Source organism: Portunus trituberculatus, chromosome 48, assembly GCF_017591435.1.
Source record: "Portunus trituberculatus isolate SZX2019 chromosome 48, ASM1759143v1, whole genome shotgun sequence".
NCBI lineage: Eukaryota > Metazoa > Arthropoda > Malacostraca > Decapoda > Portunidae > Portunus > Portunus trituberculatus.
In genome coordinates, this window is record NC_059302.1 from 16,495,819 (window position 1) to 16,518,880 (window position 23,062).

Genomic DNA, 23,062 nt, shown 5'->3' on the forward strand with positions numbered 1-23,062 from the left:
GTGAGATATGTAAAACAAAACTGGGTGACTAAAGTCAAAGAAAATGGAGTATAGCACATTAATAGAATTTTGACTGAAACTGCACCTGTATTGTGTCTGCAAAGAATGGATAGCAGAAGTGGTGAAACATCAATAAGAAATCAGATATGCCAAGTAAGGATGAAAGAATAATGTGTACAGTGAGTTGAGGGAAGTTAGAAATACAGAGCTGCATAAATAAAAACAAACTGTGCATCTATTACAGAAAAAATGAAATTAGAACCCACTTTCAGTAATACATGTGGGTTAGTAACCATTAGGTAAGGCTGCTTTGAAAACCCAAACAAGATGACCTCAGTGAAAGAACAGTATAAAGTCAGATTAGGCTACTTTGAAAACTAGTGTGTAGCATCTAAGTACATTAAACCAACACAAGATGACTTCAGTTACAGAGGAATACAGACTACCAGCATAACCTGAAGCTTGCTCCCTTACTTGCTCCTCTGTACTAGGCCATGTCCACACAACCACCAGCATGAGGCAGCTTCTATGTAGCTTTGAGTTGACAACATTCAGTAACTTCCAACCAAGTAAAACAATATAAATTCCAATGCAAATCAAATACTAGTTAACATAAAATCTAAAGCAAACCATACACTATTTATTAAACTGACTGAAAATCTTTGCACAGGGTTATTCAGTAAACATAAATGGATAGATCAAACTAATAAAATGTGCCAAAATAAATCAATACCAATTAATACACAGATTCTAGACTATGGAGATAAACAAATAGATGAGTTAGCTACACTAAAGAGAGTGAGTGAAGGCAGTGATGTACATAGAGGGACTCACTTTTCAAGCCTACGAGGATAGAGAACACCTGGATGGCCACAGGAGGTGACCACATTGCCTAGAGTGGCGGCTCGTTGCTGCATCCTCTCAGTCCACGTGCTCATATCCCACCCTCAACCACCCTCAACACCTGCAAACACATCATCATCATTACCATCACTCAATACCTCAAACATACCACACTCATTACCATTATTCAACCACCTACTTCCTAAAACACATCAGCACCTGCAAAATATAAATGTGAAGGGTGTGTGCATGAGCACTTGTGGTGCCCTATTTGTGCTACCACATGTGAGATTGCCAGTTTGGTGTGTAGATAAATAGATAATTACCTCAGCAACATCAGTGCTTGAAATATAATACACTATATCATTAGCCTTGCTTAATCATTTCAGGACAATAAAATAATTTCTTTCCCTTTTATATTTAGGAGAAGTACTTGAAATAAGATATACTATATCATTAGCATTACTTAATCATTGCAATGCAATAACAATAATTTCTTTCCCTTTAATATTTAGGAGAGGCATTGGCTTGAGGCAACAAAGGGATAAAAAGTCCCAATGAGAAGCCAGTTCCTAAAGAAAAACACACACAAAAAAAAATTCATTACTGGAGGGTAAGTTACCATCACCATTTCCATAATAAAATACTTGCATTCACCTGGCCAAACTCTTTCAACTATATCCATCAACTTCTACCCTTCCTTCATGCTGGAAATTTGTCTACATTCAGCCTGTCCCTAAAAAAAGATGACCATTCCAATCCCTCAAACTACAGCCCTACAGCTTTAATTTCTTGCTTGTCTAAAATGTTTTAATCTATCCTCAATAGGAAGATTCTAAAACACTTGCCACTTCACAATCTTCTCTCTCTAATTGCCAGTATGGCTTCCATCAAGGCCACTCTACTGGTGATCTTCTGGCTTTCCTTACTGAGTCTTGGTCATCCTCTTTTAGAGATTTCTGTGAAATTTTTACTGTTGCATTAGACATATCAAAAGCTTCTGACAGAGTCTATCACAAAGCTTTCATTTCAAAACTGCCCTCCTATCATTTCTATCCTTCTCTCTGCAACTTTATCTCATGTTTCCTTTCCTACTATTCTATTGCAGCAACTGTTCTTCTCCTAAATCTATTAACAGCGGTGTTCCTCAGGGTTCTGTCCTGTCACCCACTCTCTTTCTATTATTCATTAATGATCTTCTTAACCAAACTTCTTGCCCTATCCAGTCCTATGCTGATGATACAACTCTACACTTTTCCACATCTTTTCAAAGACTTCCAATTCAGGAAGTCAACTTATCACGCACGGATGTTACAGATAGCCTTACTTTTGATCTTTCTAAGATTTCTTATTGGGGCAGAGAAAACTTAGAAGTGTTCAATGCCTCAAAAACTCAATTCCTCCATTTATTAATTTGACACAACCTTCCAGACAACTATCGCCTTTTCTTCAATGACACTGAACCATCTCCCTTTTCTACACTGAATATCCTTGGTCTGTCCTTTACTCATAAACTAAACTGGAAACTTCATATCTCATCTCTTGTTAAAATAGCTTCTATGAAGTTTGCATTCTGAAGCGTCTCCACCAGTTTTTCTCGTTCCTCCAACTGCTAACTCTGTACAAGGGCCTTATCTGTTCTTGTATGGAGTACTTTTCACATGTAAGTGGAAGACGGCTCCCACTCACACAGTTTTGTTAGATAGGATGGAATCAATAGTTTTTCGTCTCATCAACTCCCCACCTCTGACTGACTGTCTTCAGCCTCTTTCTCACCACTGGAATGTTGCATCTCTTGTTATCTTTTATCACTACTTTTATGCTAACTGTTTTACTGATCTTGCTAACTGCATGCCTCCCCTCCTCTTGAGGCCTTGCTGCTCAAGATTTTCTTCTTCTTCTCACCCATATTCTGTCCAACTCTCTAATACAAGAGTTAACCAGTGCACTCTCAATCATTCATACCTTTCTCTGGTAAACTCTGGAACTCCCTGCCTGTTTCTGTATTTTCATCTTATGACTTGACTTCTTTTCAAGAGGCAGGTTTCAAGACATTTGTCCATGAATTCTGGATAACTCCTATGATCTTTAACAGCCTTTTTTTTTTCCATTTTTGTTGCCCTTGGCCAGTTTCCCCTCTTGCATAAAAAAAAAAAAAATAAAATAATTGCAGAGAGAAGTCTAACACTTATTCTTCATAGAGTTTGGCTCCGCAGAAATAGATAACATATGATTAAAGTTTATTAATGCATATTGATAAATCAATCAATTATAATAGTCATATTCAATTACTTACTAACCTTTTTCCATAACTGTTTTCACTTTTTGTCATTTTATGTCAATCTTATGTCATTCAATCAAGTAAAAATCTGTTGGTGATCCAAATTCAAAAGACTATCAGCAGATTTGAGAACTAAACACTGCAGGAAGTCACAAAATACAGTGATAATAGATATGGAATGTTGCTCAACAACTGACCCTGAGTGTATACAGAAACAAAAGTAAAGCAATACTAACAAAACTCCCGAGGCTGGGCCCTCCTCTCGCTCTCAGTCTGGTGGCTTCTTCATGAATGTCTTACGTCATACTGGCCTGCTTTCCATGCACTGGATCACTCCAATTCATCTGAAATAACAAGAGGGACTATTAGCAATGATCACTTGTATCCTAGTGATCACTATAACCTCAACAGTGACATGTTGCTCTCATGTTACCTTTAGTGTTCTCATTTGTTGGTTTGGTAAGTGTTAGTTCCCATTCAAGGATGCCTCTTGTTGTGAATTTATCCCATGGATAGATAATATAAAAAGAATGACATCTGGATGGGTGGTTAAATGATCAGCATACATGGTCACTAAGTCACACTTCACGTACTATCAACAGTCCCTTGTTCCTGGGAGAGAATATGTAGTAGATTCATTAATGAAACTTAAAATGTCACAATGAGGTCATGTGGTACTAGAGAATATGTTAGGGTATCATAAATAAATGCAAGATATATGTATATATATATATATATATATATATAGGCACCAGCAAATATGCAAGGTATGGTACATAAATAAAATACACACAGGCACCAAAGAATATGTAAGGCATGGTGAGTAAAGCAAGATACATACAGTACCTCATAAAGCACCAAATGTGAGTAGTGACCATGACAGCTCAGGCAGTGCACAGAGACAGCATAACAGGACAGACAGTGAACTGCAATGAATGCCTTATATGCTGGAGCTTTACCACCATGATAAAGAGGGATAATCCACTGAGTAAATCCCCCACTTACCACCAACTCCAGAAGGAATTTCATTTTATTGCCACACTCACCATCTTCATCAATTTTTATATGGCTGCATTGTGAATAAAACATGTAAGATGACAATTCAACTCTCCAAAATTTCCATATTATATCACCCATCTTGAAATTCACTCACGCAGACCCACATAAATCTACCCATACCAATCTTAGTTACTATTACCTGCCTGAACGTACCAAAACCCTTTCTTCCCTACATCATACCCACACAAATCTATCCAAACCATCCTAACCTAACTTAACCTACCCTACCCTACCCTACCCTACCCTACCCTACCCTAACCTAACCTAACACTACCCTAGATCCAACCAAGCATACCACTAACACATTCTAATATCTTAAAACACTTATCAGCTGATCTGTGACTTCTTTCTCATTCTGAAATCACAAGTAATACATGCTAAAAACAAAAACAAAAATCCAGTGCTACTACAATATTATGAAATTGCAGGCTTGATTAATTTAAGTTGGTTAGAAAGCAAAATTTAAAACAATGTCCTAATATACACGTCCTTCCCACTCCCCTTGTTTCCCAGCTCCCCCTTCAAAGTTCTTTCACGCAGGTGATTTGACGTCACATGTATGAAGCCACACTATTGGTCAACATTGGAATGAAAAAGAAAGAGATAATAAATGCAGGAAATGGAAACACACACACACACACACACACACACACAGAGGGAGTAAAGGAGGAGGAGGAGTCATGATAATGTTAAGGAAGGAGATGATGGTAAACCAAGTGGAATGTGAGGAAGAAAAAACAGAAGTACTGTATGTTGAGATGCATATTAATAAAAAAGAGTTAAAAATCATTGTCACATATGTGCCACCAAAAACAAATTCATGGACCAATCAAGAATATAAAGACATGATAGATGACACAATAAGGAGTCTAACGAGAATCGTTAAAGAAAGGAGAAAAGTGATATTAGTAGGAGATTTCAACTGTAAAGTGGACTGGGAAAATTATGAAAGTGGTATGGGGGAAGAAGCCAGGGGAGAAAGATTCCTGAACCTAATGATAGACAATATGATGGACCAGAAAGTAAAGGAATGCACAAGATTCAGAGGAAATGACGAGCCGGCGAGATTGGACCTAATTTTTACAAGGGGTATATAAATGAACGATGATATAAGATATAAGTGCCCATTAGGAAAGAGTGACCATGTAATATTAGAAATGGATATAGAAGAGGGAAAGGAAGATAGAGACGATTCATACAAAGGAGACCGATTAAATTACAGAAAGGCTGATATTGAGAATCTCAAGAACTATTTTAAAATCGTAAACTGGGAGGAGATGGAAAACTCAGAGACGATGCAAGAGAAGTATAACTTATTTTTGGAAATATACAAAACAGGAGTCGGAAAGTATGTCCCAAAATATAGACCTAAAGAAGAAGGAAAGAAAGATTGGTTTAATGCAAGATGTGCTAGGGCAAAGGAGAAAAGAGATGGAGCATGGAAAAGGTGGAGGAGAAATAGAAATCCAGTAAATAAGGAAAACTTCAAGGCAGCAAGAAATGAATATGTTAAGGTGAGGAAGGAAGAGGAAAAAAACTTTGAAAAAGACATTATCAAAAAATGTAAGGAGCAACCAAAATTGTTCTACAGATTCATAAATGGAAAAATTAGGCAAAAAGAAACAATAGAAAGGTTAAAAGGAGAGAACAGGATGGTGAAAGACCCAAAAAGTATGGCAGAACTATTAAATAATAAATTCAAGGTCTTTACTAAGGAATCCAAATTTGAAAGGCCACAAGGTAATAGAGAGACAGTCTATATGAAAGAGGTTAAAGTAACCAACCTTGAAACAAAAGAGTTAATGAAGGAACTGGATGAAGAGAAGGCAATGGGACCAGATGAAGTCTCAGGCAGAATACTGAAAGAATGTAGGGAAGAACTAGCATCATAAAATGCTCAATAGAAAATGGAACAGTACCAGTAGAATGGAAAAGAGCTGAGGTGGTTCCCATATATAAAAGCGGAAGGAAGGAAGAACCTTTAAATTACAGACTGGTATCACTAACTAGTGTAATATGCAAGATGTGTGAAAGAATAATAAAGAAACAATGGATCGAGTTCCTTAAGACAACAAATTAATATCAAATAGCCAATTTGGTTTTAGAAAAAGACGGTCGAGTGTAACTAATTTATTGAGTTTCTAGTCTAGAATAATTGATAGAGTACAAGAGAGAGAGGGGATGGGTTGACTGTATTTATTTGGATTTAAAAAAGGCGTTTGACAAAGTTCCACATGCAAGATTACTATGGAAGTTAGAGGAGAAGGGTGGCTTAAAAGGAAGCACATTGAGAAGGATAGAAAATTATTTGAGGGGGAGAGAAATAAGGACAGTAGATAGAGATATGAAGTTCAAGTGGAGAGTAGTAGAAAGCGGAGTGCCGCAGGGATCAGTATTGGCACCAATACTTTTCCCCATCTATATTAACGACATGCCAGAAGGAGTGAACAGCTACATAAATCTGTTTGCAGATTATACAAAACTGTGCAGAGTTATACAGCAAAAAGAGGATTGTGAAATACTGCAAGAAGACCTAAATAAGATCTGGGAATGGAGTAAAAAGTGGGAAATGGAATTCAACGTGGACAAAAGCCATGTCATGGAAATGGGAAAGAGTGAAAGACGACCCGTGGGAATCTATAAGATGGGAGATGGAGTAGAACTGGAGAAAGTAAAAAAGGAAAAGGACTTAGGAGTGACGATGAAAGAAAACAATAAACCGGTACGCTATATTGATAGAATTTTTAGAGAGACATATAATTTGCAAAGGAATATTGGAGTAGCATTTCACTACATGGACAAAGAAATGATGAAGAAATTGATAAGTACACTCGACCCTCGAAACAACGGACAAATGCGTGCACGACCCTGTCCGTAGATTGCAAAAGTCCGTTCTTTGTAAAGGTACGTAAAAAACTGTATAAAATGTACGTAAAATACCGAGTAATCATTAAGAAATCATTCAAGCATTATTACAAAGCATTAAGTACAACAAATAACCTGAAATAGATGACATGAGCATGGTCAGTTTAATAAATATTAATAAACAATACAGAAAAAAAAGTTCTCTCACCCAGCTTCACAACACTTGTTCCTTTTTCTAATTTTCGTATTAGTTGAAGCTTAGCAGCCACTGGAAGAGCCTTTCGATTACGCTTCACTTGTTTACTAGGTTTAGGAGGCATTTTGGATAGGTTAAGCACTCGTGGGACGGGTACAAATGCATAAAAAAAGCCGTGGTAAGCACTAGACAATGTTTGCTGTTGGTTGAAAACGCACGGACTGAAGATTAAACATGGCGGCCAACAGTTGATGACACGACCGACCCGCCACCTACTGGACAATAATTTGCTGGGAACGGACAATCGCGCGCATTTTAATATTCGTCCGTAGATTAAACCGGACTCCAGAATTTGTCCGTAGTTTCCGAAATCCATTGATGGGAGGTCCGTTGTTTCGAGGGTCGAGTGTACTATAAAAAGACCCAGATTGGAATATGAAGGAGTAGTGTGGACCTCTCATAAAAAGAAACACATAAGGAACTTGGAGAGACTACAAAAAATGGCTACAAGAATGGTTCCAGAATTTGAAGGAATGACATATGCAGAGAGACTAAAGGCTATGGATCTACCAACCCTAGAACAAATAAGGGAGAGAGGGGATCTGATACAAGTTTACAAAATGATCAATGGAATGGACCAAGTGGATAATGAGAAACTGATCCTGAAAGAATATGACATTCAAAGCACAAGATCGCATAGTAAAAAGCTGAGAAAGGGAAGATGGCTGAGAGATGTTAAAAAATATAGTTTCCCGCAAAGATGTATTGAGACGTGGAACAGTTTGAATGAAGAAGTAGTGTCTGCAACGAGTGTGCATACTTTTAAAGTAAGATTGGATAAGTGTAGATATGGAGACGGGGTCACACGAGCATAAAGCTTAGGCCCTGTAAAACTACAACTATAAGTCCGGCTCAAATATGAAGGCCGCTGAAAACCTAACGGGATTCCCTGCGGCGTGAAGCATCGTAGCACATGTTTCGATCTCATTATTAACTTAAATCTTAATGAACCGTCATAAAAGTGTATTCCTCTAAATTTCTAATAAGGATGTATAGAGAGCTTTGAATAGTGTTTTAGTGTAATGAAGACAATGATTTTGTATAGATACCACAAAATGTAGCACCACTGCTCTCCAGCGTTGCTACTTTTCAAAGTTGGACATGGGTGAGGTCAACCTCCTGACCGCTGATAATAGGTCAAATCGAGTCATTCCCTATCGCTCAGGATGGAAGGTGAATATCTCGTCCGCGCTACTCGCCATCGTAACCTTCATAGTCAGGAGAAATTAATTATTTACAGCGTCAACAAGTTCTGCTTAGAGAATTCTTTTATTATCAATGTGGAGGACACTTCTGACGAAGAACTGTCTGATTAAATAGCTGAGAGAGGATTATGCCTACAGGGTAAAACCTCTATAAAAATAACGCACCTTAACTCTTACCTCATGGGTGGTGTGGAAAAAGAGTAAAATAAAACAACAAAAAAGATGCATGTCTAATTGTCTATTTTAGAGAGAGAGAGAGAGAGAGAGAGAGAGAGAGAGAGAGAGAGAGAGAGAGAGAGAGAGAGAGAGAGAGAGAGAGAGAGAGAGAGAAGAGAGAGAGAGAGAAGAGAGTGTGTCACAGGAGAACCAATACGTAAACTGTTGAAAGACTGCAAGCAGGATTATACACACACACACACACACACACACACACACACACACACACACACACACACACACACACACACGCATGACAGAACTATATAGTAATAAGAAACAGGAGGAAGTAGTAACAAGAGAGAGAGAGAGAGAGAGAGAGAGAGAGAGAGAGAGAGAGAGAGAGAGAGAGAGAGAGAGAGAGAGAGAGAGAGAGAGAGAGAGAGAGAGAGAGAGAGAGAGAGAGAGAGAGAGAGATGGGCGTTTCTCCACACTTCAGTGTTAATCCTTTGATTGGGGCTGCGACGTTTGGCGACGCCGCAGCTGGGGAAGCAGCTGGGGAATCCCCGATAGATCTCCCCCTTCAGCGGCCTTCATATTTGAGTCGGACTTATAGGTAAATACAACAAAGTAAATACACACACACGAGAGTCATTAAAGAAAGGAGAAAAGTGATATTAATAGATTTCAACTGTAAGGAGGTAGACTGGGAAAATTATGAAAGTGATATGGGGGAAGAAGCCTGGGGAGAAAGATTCCTGAATCTAATGATAGATAATATGATGGACCAAAGAGTAAAGGAAAACACAAGATTCAGAGGAAATGACGAGCCGGCGAGATTGGACCTGGTTTTTACAAGGGATATACAAATGAACAATAATATAAGATATAAGTGCCCATTGGGAAAGAGTGACCATGTAATATTAGAAATGGATATAGAAGAGGGAAAGGAAGATAGAGACGAATCATACAAAGGAGACTGATTAAACTACAAAAAGGCTGATATTGAGAACCTCAAGAACTATTTCAAAAACGTTAACTGGGAGGAGATGGAAAACTCAGAGAGGGTGCAAGAGAAATATAACTTATTTTTGGAAATATACAAAACAGGAGTCAGGGAATATGTCCCGAAATATAGACCTAAAGAAGAAGGAAAGAAAGATTGGTTTAATGCAAGGTGTGCTAGGGCAAAGGAGAAAAGAGATGGAGCATGGAAAAGGCAGAGGAGAAATAGAAATCCAGAAAATAAGGAAAACTTCAAGGCAGCGAGAAATGAATATGCTAAGGTGAGGAAGGAAGAGGAAAGGAACTATGAAAAGGATATTGTCAAAAAATGTAAGGAGCAACCAAAATTGTTCTACAGATTCACAAATGGAAAAATAAGACAAAAAAAAACAATAGAAAGATTAAAGGAGAGAACGGGATGGTGGAAGACCCATAAAGTATGGTAGAACTGTTAAATAGTAAATTTCAGGAGGTCTTTACTAAGGAATCCAAATTTGAAAGACCACAGGGTAATAGAGAGACCATCTCTATATGAAAGAGATTAAAGTAACCAAGCTTGAAATAAAAGAGTTGATGATGGGATTAGATGAAGAGAAGGCAATGGGACCGGATGAAGTCTCGGCAGAATATTAAAAGAATGTAGAGAAGAACTAGCAAGACCTATATACAACATCATAAAATGCTCAATAGAAAATGGAACAGTATCAGTAGAATGGAAAAGAGCTGAGGTGGTTCCCATACATATAAGAAAGGAAGGAAGAACCTTTACATTACAGACCAGTATCACTAACTAATGTAATATGCAAGATGTATGAAAGAGTAATATAGAAACAATGGATCGAGGTCCTTGAAGACAATAAATTATTATCAAATAGCCAATTTGGTTTTAGAAGAGGTAGGTCATGTGTAACAAATTTACAGAGTTTTTCTCTAGAATAGTTGATAGAGTACAAGAGAGAGAGGGATGGATTGACTGTATTTATTTGGATTTAAAAAAAAAGGCGTTTGATAAAGTGCCACATGCAAGATTAATGTGGAAGTTAGAGAAGGGTGGCTTAAAAGGAAGCACATTAAGATGGATAGAAAATTATCTGAAAGGGAGAGAAATAAGGACAGTAAGGTGTGCTAGGGCAAAGGAGAAAAGAGATGGAGCATGGAAAAGGCGGAGGAGAAATAGAAATCCAGAAAATAAGGAAAACTTCAAGGCAGCGAGAAATGAATATGCTAAGGTGAGGAAGGAAGAGGAAAGGAACTATGAAAAGGATATTGTCAAAAAATGTAAGGAGCAACCAAAATTGTTCTACAGATTCACAAATGGAAAAATAAGACAAAAAAAAAACAATAGAAAGGTTAAAAGGAGAGAACGGGATGGTGGAAGACCCATAAAGTATGGTAGAACTGTTAAATAGTAAATTTCAGGAGGTCTTTACTAAGGAATCCAAATTTGAAAGACCACAGGGTAATAGAGAGACCATCTCTATATGAAAGAGATTAAAGTAACCAAGCTTGAAATAAAAGAGTTGATGATGGGATTAGATGAAGAGAAGGCAATGGGACCGGATGAAGTCTCGGCAGAATATTAAAAGAATGTAGAGAAGAACTAGCAAGACCTATATACAACATCATAAAATGCTCAATAGAAAATGGAACAGTATCAGTAGAATGGAAAAGAGCTGAGGTGGTTCCCATACATATAAGAAAGGAAGGAAGAACCTTTACATTACAGACCAGTATCACTAACTAATGTAATATGCAAGATGTATGAAAGAGTAATATAGAAACAATGGATCGAGGTCCTTGAAGACAATAAATTATTATCAAATAGCCAATTTGGTTTTAGAAGAGGTAGGTCATGTGTAACAAATTTACAGAGTTTTTCTCTAGAATAGTTGATAGAGTACAAGAGAGAGAGGGATGGATTGACTGTATTTATTTGGATTTAAAAAAGGCGTTTGATAAAGTGCCACATGCAAGATTAATGTGGAAGTTAGAGAAGGGTGGCTTAAAAGGAAGCACATTAAGATGGATAGAAAATTATCTGAAAGGGAGAGAAATAAGGACAGTAGTTAATGATATAAAGTCTAAGTGGAGAGCAGTAGAAAGCGGAGTGCCACAGGGGTCAGTATTGGCACCAATACTTTTTCTCATATATATAAACGACATGCCAGAGGGAGTGGACAGTTACATAAATCTGTTTGCGGACGATGCGAAAGTATGCAGAGTTATAAAGCAAAAAGAGGAATGTGAAATACTGCAGGAAGACCTAAATAAGATCTGGAAATGGAGTAAGAAGTGGGAGATGGAATTCAATGTGGACAAAAGCCATGTCATGGAAACGGGAAAGAGTGAAAGACGACCAGTGGGAATCTATAAGATGCGAGATGGAGTAGAACTCAAGAAAGTAAAAAAGGAAAAGGACTTGGAAGTGACGATGGAAGAAAATAATCAACCGGTAAGCCGTATTTATATAATTGAAGGGATGATATATGAGGAGAGACTAAAGGCTACGGATCTACCAACCCTGGAACAGAGAAGGGAGAGAGGGGATCTGATACAAGTTTATAAATTGATCAACGGAATGGACCAAGTGGATAATGAGAAATTGATCTTGAGAGAAGAATATGACATTCGAAGCACAAGATTGCATAGTAAAAAGCTGAGAAAGGGAAGATGTCTGAGAGATGTTAAAAAATATAGTGTCCCACAAAGATGTGTTGAGACGTGGAACAGTTTGAGTGAAAAAGTGGTGTCAGCAACGAGTGTGCATAGTTTTAAAGAAAAATTGGATAAGTGTAGATATGGAGACAGGGCCACATGAGCATAAAGCCCAGGCCCTGTAAAACTACAACTTGGTAAATACAACTAGGTATATACACACAAAAAAATAATAATAAATAAATAAATAAATAAATAAATAAATAAATAAATAAATAAAATAAAATAAATAAATAACAAAATAAAATAAAATAAAATAAAATAAAATAAATAAATAAATAAATAAATAAATAAATATATAAATAAATAAAAGACACACACACACACACACACAAACTCCTGACCTCACTCGGGTCGGACGTGTGACCTTGCGCCTCGGCAGCCACGGCCAGCCTGTTGGCCTCCCCCCCCTCCCCCTTTGTATAAGTTATTAATAGGTTAATTAGTGCTCGCCCTAGTGTTATAATACAAACAATTTCGATATTATAAGTTAGTGCACGTCTGGACAAACAGTGAAATGAGTGCTGCAGTGCTAAGCTACGGACGCGATGCCCTTATGCGCCGTAGATGTGAGGCTGGGTACCCTCCATCAGAGGTCATTCAAAGCCTCAAAAACTTACAGTTATTTCGGAATCGTGGATCCAAGGGAGGAAGGAGTGTGGTGCGTCCCATTAAAGTGATCACATCTACCGTAAGGAAGGGGCGGAAGGTTGAGGAGAGGGAATACAAACACTTCGAAGTTCTGCGCGCGTGGTATAGTCTTCCCTCTCTCCTCCTTTCCAACGTGACATCACTGGCGAACAAGATGGATGAGTTGATAGTGTCAGTGAGATCTAACTGTGCAGACATTGTGGCGATCACGGAGGCGTGGCAGATAACTCCTGAGGTGTGTATGATTCAAGATTACCAGCTGTTCCACCACCTCAGGAATCAACGCAGGGGGGGAGGAGTGGCCCTGTTTTGCCGCTCTGACCTCAGCCCCTCACACCTACACGTCGACGTCCCCGCCGGATTGGAGGCCCTGTGGGTGAGGGTGAGGGTTACCCCCCCTGCCACCCCCGCAACACAGCCTCCATCATTGTGTGTGCTGTCTACCACCCTCCACGGGCCGCCACTGCACGGTTGCTCACTGATCACATCATCGAGACTGCTGATGCTCTACGGGTGAGATTTCCTGCCGCCAAGCTGGTAATCTGTGGTGACTTCAACCGCTTGGATATCAGTGAAATCCTGCACCAGCTACACCTCACCCAGGTCGTGGACTTCCCCACCCACCACCAGTCCACCCTCGACCTTATCATGACAAACCTGAGCCAGCAGTACTCGCCTCCCAAGCCACTCCCCCCCATGGGACGCAGCACCCACCTCTCCATCCTGTGGACACCCACCCCACCACCTCGGTTCCCAGGTCAACTGTCACCAGATCCCACAGGCCCATGCCTGACTCCGCCATGAGGGAATTTGGGCAGTGGCTGACACATCACCCGTGGACCGAGGTACTGGAGGAGGAAGACGTCCACACAAAATGGCGGAACTACTTCACCACCACAACGGAAGCCTTCCACCACTACTTCCCACCAAGGACATCACAGTGGACCCATCTGATGCCCCTTGGATGATGCCCTGCATCAAACGACTCCTTCGTCAGCGTGACAGGGCTTTCCACTCTAGCCCTGACCAGTACAGGAGTTTAAGGAACAGAGTTATCAGGGAAATTAAAAAAGCCAAGGCAAGCTACTACCCAGACAAAATTCACCATCTCAAGCTTACTAACAACAGACAGTGGTACGACAAGATTAAGTCTTTGTGTGGTTTACAAAAACAAGCCTCTTCTCTTCCCTGTGTTTCACACCTTTCACCTGACAACGCGGCCGAAGAGATTAACGGTCACTTCGCTGCGATCTGTCAGACACTCCTCCCTTCACTCTACTACTCTCCCAGCCTACCTCCTGCCTCCTCCTCCACCCCTGTCCAGGAAGTTGATGTTTACAGGAAGCTTCTTAAATTTAAACTAAACAGATCCACCACTCCCACTGACCTCCCATCAAAATTTACAGAGAATTTGCCCCAGAACTTGCCACACCCTTTGCTCTATCATCAATGCCTCCCTTTCTCAACATTCCTGCCCCGATGACTGGAAGACATCTTACGTCACCCTCCCAAAATTTCTAATCCACAGTCACTGAATGATCTAAGACCAGTCGCCATCACCCCTATACCCAGCCTTGTCTGTGAAGATTTTGTGTTCGACTGGGCCTATAACAAAATTTGTAACTCTATTGACACACAACAATTTGGCAATATTAAATCCACCTCCACATCTCACTACCTTGTCAACTTCCTGGAATTCGTCCACAGCCACCTGGACAAACACAACACTTCTCTAGCTATTGCTTTTGTGGACTTCAGAAAGGCCTTTGATCTTGTTGATCACACTGTTGTGATAAATAAAGCCATCACTCTGGGTCTCTCTCCCTACCTGATAGCGTGGCTGGCAAACTTCCTCACGGGAAGGTGTCAGGCCGTTCGTTATCAGGGCTCTGTCTCCTCTTTCCAACAGCTCACATGCGGGGTCCCTCAGGGGACCAAGATGGGTCCACTGTGCTTCCTCATCCTCATCAACAATGCTCTCGTCCACACCCCCCACCGCTGGAAGTATGTGGACAACTGCACCGTGGGCGTACCAGTCAACAACACCAACCCAGACTTCTCAGCACTTCAGTCCACTCTTAACCAACTACAGACGTGGACGGAGGACAACAAAATGACCATCAACCACACCAAGATCGTGGTGATGCACATTTGTACCTCCACAGCAGCAGTCCCCCCTCCCCAGCTATCTGTGGGCCCTCACTCCCTCCAGGTGGTCTGCAGCACCAAGCTTCTAGGTGTCTTGGTGGATGATCAATTATCATGGAAGCAGCATGTTTCCAACATCATCAGGTCAGCCTCATACAAAATCTATTTACTGCGTCGACTCAGGTCCCTGGGAGCACCGGCAGATGAACTGAGGGGAGTGTACCTCACCTTTAAACTCCCTAAACTCATGTAAGCCGCCCCAGCGTGGTCCTCCTCCCTGAATCTCACACAACGACAACAGCTGGAGAGGGTTCAGAGGAGGGCGTTCAGGGTCATCCTTGGGCCTGCCTACAGGTCCTACGAGGACGTCCTGACCTGCCTGAGTCTGTCGAGGCTGGCCACAAGACACCAGGAAGCCTTGGAAAAATTTGGGGAAGGACTGCTGCGTCATCCACGTCTCCACCACCTGCTACCCCCCGACGTGCCTCCCCCTGCTCGCGCCATCCGACACCATAATCGCGTAGCGCCCTTAAGAGCACCACGCACTGATCGGTACCGACTTAGCGCGGTGCCCACTATTGTGCGAGCCTTAAATACATAAGTGAATTAATAAGTGAATTCTAGGTTAAGTTAGATCTATAGTTAGGTTAAGCATTTCAGTTCATTGTTTTAATGTCCCTCCCCCTGTACATTTTCAGTGTAATTTTTTTTACATTGCCAAATTAATAAACCGTATATTATTATTATTATTATTATTATTATTATTATTATTATTACACACACACACACACACACACACACACACACACACACACACACACACACACACACTATAATAATACCCAGATTGGAATATGCAGGTGTGGACCCCCCATAAAAAGAAACACATAAGGAAATTGGAGAGACTACAAAAAAATGGCTACAAGAATGGTTCCAGAAGTAAAAGGGATGACATATGAGGAGAGACTAAAGGCTATGGATCTACCAACCCTGGAACAGAGAAGAGAGAGAGGGGATCTGATACAAGTTTATAAATTGATTAACGGAATGGATCAAGTGGATAATGACAAATTAATCCTGAGAGAAGAATATGACATTAGAAGCACAACATCGCATAGTAAGAAACTGAGGAAGGGAAGATGTCTGAGAGATGTTAAAAAATATAGTTTTCCACAAAGATGTGTTGAGACTTGGAACAGTTTGAGTGAGGAAGTGGTGTCAGCAATGAGTGTGCATAGTTTTAAAGAAAAATTGGATAAGTGTAGATATGGAGACGGGGCCACACGAGCATAAAGCCCAGGCCCTGTAAAACTACAACTAGGTAAATACACACACACACACACACTGCTGACACCGCACAAAGAGGACATGCTGAAACAGCTCCCAGGAAACAAGCTACAACAGGCATTGGAGCCTAACCTAGACGTATGTACAGGGAGGTAAGGGGCCATAGGGTTCTCCTGTCTCCATAATAGATAAGTTTTTGGATCGTACAGATGGAAAAAAATGGGGGGAGAAACGGAAATGAGTGGTGCGGCCAGATGTACAACACAATCAGAACAAACGCCACAGAGTGAAAATCTGTGATTTATTGAAACACCTGTAGGACACAGGAGATTGAGGATAAGATGGATAAAGAATTTTCTGGATTTAGAGATGAAAGAGGAAATATGAGGAAGTTGATCAATATAGAAAGAGAGTTAAGGTACTTGAACTAAGTGATGTCAAGTTTAATGGACAAGCAGGACAGACTGACAATGGAAAACACAGAGCTGAGATTGAGATTAGTCAAATGTGAGAAGGTCAACATAACCAAACAAGGATTAAAGGAGGAGTTACAGGAGATAAAGAAACAAAATGATATACTAAAAGATACATGTCAAGACTACAAAAACTCCTTAAGGAGCTTACAGGAAAAAGTAAAGGTTGGGATTGAGGGCAAGGTGGAAGATGGATTAGGTAAAAACAAGCTGAAGGAATTACAGAATGAATGGAAACAAGAACAAGAAGAAAAAATTAAACTTTCAGAGGTAGTAAAGAGGCAAATACAAGTAATTAAAGAGAAAGAAGATCTGGTGGATGATACTGTGGATAAGAGGAAATGTTTCATGATTTTTGGGATAAAAGAAAAAAAATCCAAATAAGTTCATGAGAGAACATGAAGAAAGAGAATTCGCCAAAACTATTATCAAACAGGTCCAGGACAGCACACAGGAGCTGGACCAGGAGGTGGAGGAAGTGATTACTTTGGGAGTATTTAGCGACAGGGGTAAGAGACCAATGAAAGTGTAAACGAGATCCCAAGTGGCAGGAAATTATGACAAGGAAAGGGAGGCTGCCTGATGATACTGAACATAAAGATATTTGGATAAGAGAGATATGAACCTAGAGAAGAGGGAAAAACAGAAAGTGCTAAGAAATGAAGCTAAGAAAAAAATTAGAAAAGGACAGAGATCAAGAAAAAGATTTTATACAGGAGGGTTCTGGATATGAGACTAAAGAAATGGTAGCTATGGAAAAAGGAAGAGGAGGCAAGAAATTAAGAGTGACATATACTAATATAGATGGGTTGTTATCCAGCGTGTTGGAGGTTAAAGATTACATATTTGAAAGAGAAAAACCCAGATATGTGCATTGTTGAAACAAAACTAAGAGCAGAGATCCATGTTAATTTTAAAGAAGGATATAATAGCTGGAGAAGAGACAGGAAGGGTAAAGGGGGAGGAGGAGTGATAATAATGTTTCATAATAATATATGTGTGGAGGATGTGCAATATGGTGAGGGGAAGGTGGAAGTAATGTGAGTAACAATCACAACCAAAGGAATAGGGAAAATGGAAAATTATAGTTACATTATGTGCCACTAAGACATGGGGAACTGAGGGACATAAAGATATGCAAAGAGAGGTGATTAAGTACTTAATAATATGTTGAGAAGAGATGGAAAAATACTTTTAGTTGGAGACTTTAACTGTAAAAAAAATAAATAAACTGGAGAGAGATGGAAGTAATGGATAATGCTGGTCAGTGGAGTGAAGAAGTGTTGCAGTTGACTATGGTAAATACAATGGACCAGTGGGTGGAGTTGTCAACAAGGTACAGGGGGGAAGAAGAACCATCATTACCTGAACTAATATTCACAAAGAAACAAGAGCTCCCTCCCAGCATACAGTCCAATGGAAAGAAGTGATCAAGTGACATTAGAGCTGGAAATACAGGAGGATGATGGGATAAGTTACAGAGATTATCAAAAAAAAAGAGATTAAATTATGCAAGAGCAGATTTTGAATAATTAAGACCTTTTATGCTGACACTGAATGGAGAAACATTATGTGCGAAAGGACAATACAAGGAAAATATGAAATATTCATACAGAAATATCATGAAGGAGTAAAGAAATACGTACCTTTTACTAGTTAAGGATAAAATTCACACTTGGTACAATGCTAGATATGCAGACGCGAAAAAGACAAAAGATAAAGCTTGGAAGAAACTCATAAAACAGAGAAATGACAATAACAAACAGCAATTAAAGGATGCGAGAAATTAATATATTAGAGTAAGGAGAGAGAAAAAAAGAAACTTTGAGAAAGATGTGGTGAGTAAAAGCAAAGATGAATCCGAACTTTTCTAAAATTTATAAACGGCGAAATGAAGAACAAGGAAACAATAGAAAAAATAACTAAAGGAGGGAAGACATACCAATCAGAAAAGGAAATGTGTGAAATAATGAATGAGAGGTTCAAAATGGTGTTCACTGTAGAAGATTTAATAGAACCAAATAGGACATTGCATTGCCAAGGATTACAGAAAATCACAGTGCACAAAGAAGATATTAGAAGATTATGTATTGGATAATTTGGATGTGTCAGAAAAGCAATGGGGCTGGATGGTATTTCAGGCTGGGTGCTAAAAGAATGTAAAGAGCAACTACTGGATCCAATTTGGGATATAATTCCAAGTTCACTAAACGAAGGGAATGTTCCACTAGAATGGAAGAGAGCCAACGTAATATCAATATCTAAAGGGGGAAAGGCAACTGAGTCATTAATTACAGACTGGTGTCACTTACAAGCATTATGGGAAAGTTGTGTGAAATAATTATCAAAGGAAAATGGATTAAACATTTGGAAGAAGAACAAGTCAAACAAACAAACAATTTGGATTCAGGACAGGAAGGTCATGTGTGTCAAATTTATTAAGCTTCTACTCAAGGGTAATAGGAGGACTGGATAACAGAGATGGATGGGTGGACACAGTATGCCTGGACATAAAAAAAAGCTTTGATAAAGTCCCTCATGGAAGACTACTTTGGAAACTAGAAAGCATAGGAGGACTGCAAAGAACTTTGTTACAGTGGACAAGGGATTATTTGAAGGACAGGGAGATGAGAACCATGATCAGAGATGCATACTCATCTTGGGGTAAAGTAACAAGCAGAGTGCCATAAGGATCAGTATTAGCTCCCATTATGTTTCAGATATATATAAACAACATTCACAATGGGATAAACAGATACATTAATCTATTTGGTGATTATTCAGAGCTACTAAGAATTATCAAAACCTAGAAAGACTGTTTCCTGTTACAAGATGATATAAACAAGATTTATGAATGGAGTAAGAAGTGGAAATTGGACTTTAATATCAAGCAATGTCATGTAATGGAAGTAGGAAAAAGCAAAAGAAGACCGGTATGGGACTATTTGATGGGAGACGAATAAATAATGAGGACTAAAGATGAAAAAGATCTGGAAGTGATTATAAAGGAAAATCTGAACCTTGAAAAACATATAAGCATGATATTTAGTATACAGTAAAACCTCAGCTCACGACCATAATTCGTTCCTAAATCCTGTTCGTCACCCGATTTGTTCATCCCTTGAATCAATTTTTCCCATGAGAATGTATTGAAATACCATTAATCCGTTCCAGACCAATAAAAAATCATACTTTGTCCATAAAACCCATTCAAAATAGACCTTTAATGTATTCATGACATGAACGAAATAATTATAGAAAGCCTAAATTGTTTTACTTACCTAAATGCTATCAAAATGATAATAAAATGAATAAAAAAGAAAAGGTTATTTACTTGATAGACTGGACGTTGATGGCATGATGGAATGGAGGAGAGGAGGATGGGGAGGAAGACAGACAAGATCCGAGAAGACAGTCATGAGAGAGGACTTTGGATGTGCGCAGCGTGCCAGAGCTACACAACAGCTGTGTAGCATCACAAGTCAGTGCCGCTATGTGAGGCCCCGTTATAACAGAGAGGATGACGCCGAGGAAGCTACAGTAGAGCGTGCCGGTAACATCACCATGCCCAGGAAAAACAGGAGAAAATCGTGGTGGCACGGAGATTATGTTATGTAATATTTTTCGTATGTTCCTGTTTCTATTTTCTTTTGTGCTTATGTTTTGTTTTGTTGTTGTTGTGATAGCTGGGTTGGCTATCACACAAACAGCTCGCCTGCTCGCCTGCCGGTGAGCCGTTTAACCGCATTCGTCCCCCGAAATATTGTTCGTCCCCTGGGTCGATATATTGACAAATTTTTTGGTCGTCTCCCGAATTGTTCGTCCTTAGAGACGTTCGTCAAGCAAGGTTTTACTGTATCATATAAAATGTTAACTAATACAAGAGTGGCATTTCAATTCATGGACAAAGATATGATGAAAAAAATCATCACAAGCATGATACATCCAAAGCTGAAATATGCAGCAGTGGTGTGGTCTCCGAGCTCTAAAATAGATATAAAAAGATTAGAACGGATTCAGGAGATTGCTACAATGATGGTGCCAGAACTAAAGGACCTAACATATGAAGAAAGGCTCAAGGAAATGGGACTGCCAACCTTAAAAGATAGAAGAGAATGAGGAGGCCTAATAACAATGTACAAGATAGTCAATAAATCTGAAAAGATAGACAAGGAAAACCTGGTGCGGGTGACAGAACAAGATAGGATAAGAGGACATGTAAAGAGGATTAGGATGAGGCAGTGTGTGGAGGATATTAGAAAATACAGTTTTCCACATAAAACAGTGGAAAATTAGAATGCGATGAGTGATAAAGTTGTTATAGCACATAATGCACATAACTTCAAAGAAAAATTGGATAAATGGAGACATGGAGACAGAACACTATGATCCCCTCTTTATCCCTGTACAATACAACTAGGTTAATACACACCTTGTAGTGTAGTGGTTAGCACACTCGGCTCACAATCAAGGAGGCCTGGGTTCGAGTCCAGAGCGGCGAAGTAAATTTGCGCGGCTCTTAATGTGTAGCCCCTGCTCACCTAGCAGCAAGTAGGTAAGGGATGTAGCTCAAGGGGTTGTGACCTCGCTCTCCCGGTGTATGGAGTGTCTTGTAGTCTCAATCCTACCCAAAGATCAGTCTGTGAGCTCTGAACTTGCCCCATAATGGGGAAGGCTGGCTGGGTGACCAACTGGCAACCATGGTAAATTACATACACACAAACACACACACATAAGAGTGGAAGGAAAGAAGAACCTTTAAATTACAGACCGGTATCACTAACTAGTGTAATATGCAAGATGTGTGAAAGAATAATAAAGAAACAATGGATCGAGTTCCTTGAAGACAACAAATTAATATCAAATAGCCAATTTGGTTTTAGAAAAGGACGGTCTTGTGTAACTAATTTATTGAGCTTCTATTCTAGAATAGTTGATAGAGTACAAGAGAGAGAGGGATGGGTTGACTGCTCTACTTGGATTTAAAAAAGGCGTTTGACAAAGTGCCACACGCAAGATTACTGTGGAAGTTAGAGGAGAAGGGTGGCTTAAAAGGAAGCACATTGAGATGGATAGAAAATTATTTGAGGGGGAGAGAAATAAGGACGGTAGTTAAAGATATGAAGTCCAAGTAGAGAGCAGTAGAAAGCGGAGTGCCACAGGCACCAATACTTTTCCTCATTTATATTAACGACATGCCAGAAGGAGTGAACAGCTACATAAATTTGTTTGCGGATGATACGAAACTGTGCAGAGTTATAAAGCAAAAGGAGGATTGTGAAATACTCCAAGAAGACCTAAATAAGATCTGGGAATGGAGTAAGAAGTGGGAAATGGAATTCAATGAGAACAAAAGCCATGTCATGGAAATGGGAAAGAGTGAAAGACAACCTGTGGGAATCTATAAGATGGGAGATGGTGTAGAACTGGAGAAAGTAAAAAAGGAAAAGGACTTAGGAGTGAATATGGAAGAAAACAATCAACCAGTAAGCCATATTGATAGAATTTTTTGAGAAACATATAATTTGCTGAGGAATATTGGAGTAGCATTTCACTACATGGACAAAGAAATGATGAAGAAATTGATAAATACTATAATAAGACCTCGATTGGAATATGCAGGAGTAGTGTGGATCCCTCATAAAAAGAAACACATAAGAAAATTGGAGAGGCTACAAAAAATGGCTACAAGAATGGTCCCAGAACTTGAAGGGATGACATATGAGGAGAGACTAAAGGCTATGGATCTACCAACCTTGGAACAAAGAAGGGATAGAGGAGACCTGATACAAGTCTTTAAATTGATCAACGGAATGGACCAAGTGAATAATGAGAAACTGATCTTAAGAGAAGAATATGACATCCGAAGCACAAGATCGCATAGTAAAATGCTGAGAAAGGGAAGATGTTTGAGAGATATTAAAAAATAGTTTCCCGCAGAGATGTATTGAGACGTGGAACAGTTTAGATGAAGAAGTAGTGTCTGCAACGAGTGTGCACACTTTTAAAGTAAGATTGGATAAGTGCAGATATGGAGACGGGGCCACACGAGCATAAAGCCCAGGCCCTGTAAAACTACAACTAGGTAAATACAACTAGGTAAACTAGGTAAATACAT

At 39.5% G+C, this 23,062-nt stretch overlaps 1 protein-coding gene and 1 long non-coding RNA gene across 8 annotated transcripts in view; one reads left to right on the plus strand and one right to left on the minus strand.

Moving 5' to 3' along the window:
* LOC123498661 (rho GTPase-activating protein 20-like) overlaps nt 1-23,062 on the minus strand; it is a 190,534-nt gene that overhangs the window by 154,167 nt on the left and 13,305 nt on the right. For 4 of the 6 annotated variants that reach the window (XM_045245983.1, XM_045245979.1, XM_045245980.1 and 1 more), the window contains exon 1: nt 835-964. Coding sequence is in view for 2 of the 6 variants with exons in the window: in XM_045245982.1 (XP_045101917.1) it covers nt 835-938 (104 nt within the window). In the remaining 4 variants the exon portion in view is untranslated. Of the gene's footprint in view, nt 1-834; nt 965-3,360; nt 3,469-23,062 lie in introns of those variants that run through there. The other 2 variants (XM_045245982.1, XM_045245984.1) reach the window with 1 other exon arrangement.
* On the plus strand, nt 16-21,370 carry LOC123498663. Of its 2 annotated transcripts, none has more exons than XR_006672757.1 (3): nt 16-153; nt 1,359-1,456; nt 20,286-21,370. It is a non-coding gene; the product is annotated as an uncharacterized LOC123498663 (long non-coding RNA). The 2 variants fall into 2 exon arrangements; XR_006672756.1 differs by lacking the exon at nt 20,286-21,370 and adding an exon at nt 14,946-15,004.